This window comes from Emys orbicularis (genome assembly GCF_028017835.1).
Source record: "Emys orbicularis isolate rEmyOrb1 chromosome 12 unlocalized genomic scaffold, rEmyOrb1.hap1 SUPER_12_unloc_1, whole genome shotgun sequence".
NCBI classification, from domain to species: domain Eukaryota; kingdom Metazoa; phylum Chordata; order Testudines; family Emydidae; genus Emys; species Emys orbicularis.
The window spans coordinates 422,649-427,515 of record NW_027045136.1 but is presented as its reverse complement, the minus strand read 5'-3'; the positions used below and the strand labels follow the sequence as shown (position 1 = coordinate 427,515).

General features: G+C 65.4%; 1 protein-coding gene across 1 annotated transcript; it reads left to right on the top strand.

The window, feature by feature from the left end:
* The first annotated feature begins 1,101 nt into the window (after positions 1 to 1,101).
* C12H14orf93 (chromosome 12 C14orf93 homolog) lies at positions 1,102 to 4,497 on the top strand. The gene is given in 7 exon segments (XM_065422909.1): positions 1,102 to 1,596; positions 2,024 to 2,092; positions 2,094 to 2,282; positions 2,365 to 2,426; positions 2,700 to 2,803; positions 3,660 to 3,772; positions 4,090 to 4,497. Coding segments are annotated over 7 exon segments (1,440 nt in total).
* The last annotated feature ends 370 nt before the right edge of the window (positions 4,498 to 4,867 follow it).

The following is a 4,867-nucleotide window of genomic DNA, read 5'->3' as shown; positions in this document are numbered from 1 at the left end:
GGGGAGATCTTAGTCTACTCCTAGCAAAAAGACATTTTTAACATTATACCAAGGCTCCATACAAAGTTTTCTATATAAGGATCTGATACAAAGTTGTAGGAAAATAGAGGCATAATACAAAGTCATATGAAAGTTATGTGAAGATGCTTAATGCAGAGATTTATCTACAACATCACACCAACCCCCCTGGCCCGCATCATGCCAACCCCCCACCGGCCCTACATCACAGTCAATCCCCCCAAGCCCACATAATGCCACCCCCCCAGCCCCATGTCCAGTGGCACTGGAACAAACTGTACAGTGGGGAGCTGAGAGCCGTTGACCCAAACTGTAACCCTAGAAATAATGTAAACTACTTCAAGCCAGGCCTAGCTCCAGCCCCTGGGCCACCTCACACTAGCCTCAAGGGTCACCCACTCCTGGGTCACGTCACGTCAACCCCCTGCCCCAATCCTGGGTCAGGCTAACCCCCTTCCCCCATCCTGGCTCACGCCAACTCCCTTCCCCCATCCTGGGTCACGCCAACCCCCTGGCCCTCATGGCCACTGACCGGCAATCCCTGCCTCGCAGCCATCAAGCTCCCCTCGCAGCCACCCACCCGTGGTCACACCAACTCCCCCCTCGCAGCCATACCCCCGGGTCACACCAATCCCCCTTCGGAGCCGCCAGTCCCCCCTCACAGCTGCCCCTGTCATGCCAACCCCCACCTTGCAGCCACTACCCCCCCCATAGCTATCCCCCCGTCATGCCAACCCCCCCCTCGCAGCCACACACCCCCCACAGCCATCTCCCTGGGTCATGCCAACCCCGCTCTCACAATCGCCCCCCACCTCACAGCCGCCCCCCCCGTCACACCAACTCCCCATTTGCAACCACCAAGCCCCCCTCACAGCCACCCACCCCTGGGTCATGCCAATCCCCCCCCCACCCGCCCCCCCCTGAGGTCGTATTTTCCTTGACTTTCCCTCCCCTCAGCCCCTGCAGCGCTCACCCCCACCCAGGAGCGCCATGGGCTCTGGGAGCCACCCGTGGGTGTGCCCGCACCCTGGCTGTCCGTGCCGGGGGTGCTGAGGGAGAAGCTCCCAATCCGTTGGGACCGCCATGTCCTTCAGTGCCACCATCCTCTTCTCACCCCCCGGCGCCCAGGAGGCCACAGGCTGCTGCTGCGCCTGCAAGCGGGAGCCGGGGGCGGAGGGGGTGGGTAGCGCCCCCCCGCCCCCCTGCGCCCCCATCAGCGTCTCGGGCCATGGGTTGACGGTGCAGAGCTCCGAGCAGCTGCTGCACGTCATCTACCAGCGCCTAGACAAGGCCGTGGGGCTGGCCGAGGCCGCCCTGGCCCTGGCCAAGGCCAACAACCAGGCTCTGCGGCGGCTGGAGGAGGAGGTGGGGGGACTGCGGAGGGAGGCCCACCTGACCGTCAAGGCCAGCCCCCCCCCGCTGGCGGCCGAGGAGGAGGAGGAGGAGGTGGAGGCTGAAGGCTTGGGGAGCAGCGTCCAAGTGGTGATCGAGGAGCTGAGGCAGCTAGGGGCGGCGGCAGGGCCGTCTGGACGTCTGGGTTTCTCACCCGTGCAGCCTGGAGACTCGGGACTGGGTGGGGTGTGTGAGCCACAGACCCTCCGCACCCTGCCATGGTGCTCGCTTAGCCCCCTCTGGCCGGGAACAGCTGGCTTCTGTCTAAGACCGCTCGGCAGTGATGCATTATGGGAGTCACGCCAACCCCCACTTGGCGCCCGGGGCTTGAAGGGCAATGCCAGAGCTGGTGTGGGGGGGGGGGGGTTTGCAGGGTGCTGTGGGTCGGGAGTGAGGGGCACCAGCAGGGCTGGGGGCGGATCCCGGGGTGCTGCGGGTCAAGAGTGAGGGGCACCACAGGGCTATGGGTCAGGTGTGAGGGGCTGGGCAGGTTGCAGGGGGCTGCAGTTCGGGAGTGAGGGGCACTGCAGTGGTGTGGGGTGATCCCAGGGGGCTGCGGGTTGGGAGTGAGGTGCACCGTCAGGGCTGATGCATTTCTCCCCCACTCCCCAAGGTGCTGGAGGAGCTGCCCCCCCTGGAGGTCCCCCATCAGCGAGTGGTGGTCCCGGCTTTCCCCACCACCCCCCTCCCCTTCCCCCCAGCCCGTGCGGGAGCCCTCGCCCTCGGGCTCCGAGGAGCCGCCCCCCTGCACTGCCCTAGAGGATGGTGGCCTGGGGGAGCCCCGGTTCTCACTGGGGTTCATCAGCACCCCCTGCCGCAGCCGGGGCAACGGGCCCAAGAACACTCGGCGCAAGAGGGACCTGGTGCTGTCGGTGAGTGGGGGCTGCCCGGGATAGTGGGGGGGGGGGCGGCCTGGGGACCCCTCACCTCAATGACTCACTGTCTGCCCCACAGAAACTCGTCCATAACGTCCACAACCACATCACCAACCAGAGGAGATTCAACGGCTCTGAGAGGTGAGTCCCTCCCTGCAAAGGAGTCTTGCCATTCCCTCCCCCTCCCCTCTAACCACTAGACCCACCCGCCCTCCTAGAGCCAGGGAGAGAACCCAGGAGTCCTTGCATTACCCTCCCCCTCCTCTCTAATCATTCGACCCCCTCCACTCCCAGAGCTGGGCTAGAACCAAGGAGTGCTGGCTCCCAGCCCCACTCTCTAACCTCTAGACCTGTCTGGCAGTGGGATGCGGGGCTCTGGCATGACTCTTGCCCTCCCTTCTGCCCTCTTGGCAGCATCAAGTCTTCCTGGAACATTGGGGTGGTGAAATTCCTGTTGGAGAAACTGAGGCATGAACTGGTGACGAGTCAGCACAACTACACCGACAAGGAACTGAAGGGTGAGCACGTGTTTACACCCTGTCCCCCCAGGCTCCTTGGCGCGCTTCCTGCCTGACCTCTGACCCCTGATCCTTCTTTGTGTCCCTTAGCATGCTTCCTGCCCGACCTCTGCCCCCTCTGTGTGCCCCTTGGTGTTCTTCCTGCCTGACCTCTGACCCCTCTCTGTGCCCCTCGGCGCGCTTCCTGCCTGACCTCTGACCCCGATCCTTCTTTGTGTCCCTTGGCACGCTTCCTGCCCGACCTCTGCCCCCTCTGTGTGCCCCTTGGTGTTCTTCCTGCCTGACCTCTGACCCCTCTCTGTGCCCCTCGGCACTCCTGCCTGACCTCTGACCCCTCTCTGTGCCCCTAGGCGCGCTTCCTGCCTGACCTCTGACCCCTCCCTGTGCCCCTTGGCACTTCCTGCCCGACCTCTGCCCCCTCTCTGTGCCCCTTGGCGCTTCCTGCCCAACCTCTGCCCCCTCTCTGTGCCCCTCGGCGCTTCCTGCCCAAACTCTGACCTCTGCCCCTTCTGTGTGCCCCTTGGCGTTCTTGCCTGACCTCTGACCTCTGCACCCTCTCTGTGCCCCTAGGCGCGCTTCCTGCCTGACCTCTGCCCCCTCCCTGTGCCCCTTGGCACTTCCTGCCCAACCTCTGCCCCCTCTCTGTGCCCCTCGGCGCTTCCTGTCCAACCTCTCTCCCCTCTCTGTGCCCCTCGGCGCTTCCTGCCCAACCTCTGACCTCTGCCCCTTCTGTGTGCCCCTTGGCGTTCTTCTTGCCTGACCTCTGCACCCTCTCTGTGCCCCTTGGCGCTTCCTGCCTGACCCCTGACCCCTCGCTGCCCTTGGCGTGCTGCCGACCGAGCCCTGTCATGCCCAGGTGCCTGCGTGGCGTACTTCCTGACCAAGCGGCGCGAGTATCGCAATTCCCTGAACCCCTTCAAGGGGCTGAAGGAAAAGGAGGAGAAGAAACTGCGGAGCCGGCGCTACCGGGTGAGGGGCCTGGCATGGTGGGGTACCGGACGGGTCAGGGGGTGGGGCCATGGGGGGTGCAGGGGCCATGAGAGGTGCATGTTAGGAGGGTTGGGGGTTGTGCACAGCAGGGGGCGGGGCCATGCGGGAGGCACAGCATGTGGATCGGGGTTATGTAGGTGCAGGGCAGGGGGCTGTGAACAGCAGGGAGTGGGGCCATGTGGGGGGTGTGACGGGACAGGTGCGTGGTGGGGCGCGGCCGTGCCTGGCCGTGGCAGGGGGCGGGGCCAGGGCCTCTCGCGGCGCGGTGGGGCTGACCCCCCCGTCTTGCCCCCCAGCTCTTCGCCAACCGGGCGGGCGTGGCACGGCTGCTGGGCCCTGAGGAGCAGCGGCTGTGGCGGGGCGTGACGGAGGAGCTCATGTCAGACGAGGAGGACAGCCCGAGCGAGCCAGGGGTGTGGGTGGCCCGGTCCCCCCGCTTCCGTGCCGCCCCCCTCACCCAGCTCTGCTACCGCCTGGACATCAATGCCAAGCACGGCGCCAAGGCCAACCGGGTCTACGGGCCGCCCTCCGACCGCCTGCCCTCCGCCGAGGCCCAGCTCCTGCCCCCCCACCTCTACGACCCCCGCTTCCAGGAGCGCGAAGAGGGGGGGGACTCCAGGTCCGCCCCTTTCCCCCCGCCCCACAAGGCCTTCTGCCCTGACCTCCACCCCTTCCTCGAGATCAAGGTGGAGAAGGATGAGTGAGCCAGGACAGCCGCCCCACACCCAAGATGGCCACCACAGGGGGCAAGCGACCCTCCCGACGTGGGTTCAAGGTGGAGAACGTTGAGGGACGCAAGATGGCTGCTGGAGGATTCTGGGGGAATGGGGACAGGAAATGGGGCAACAAGATGGAGAGAGACGAGTGAGCAAAGATGGCTGCCACGCATCCAAGATGGCTGCCCCACATTCAGCATGGTTGCCTCCCAGCAAGATACCGCCAGTGGGCTGTGAGGGGTCGGGAGCTGCGACGTTTCCCCCCGCGCCAGTGCTGCCAGGAACCCCTGGGGAAGGATAAGTGAGCCAAGATGACCACTGCAGATTGGGGGGGCAGGGCTGTGGAATGCCTCTCCCC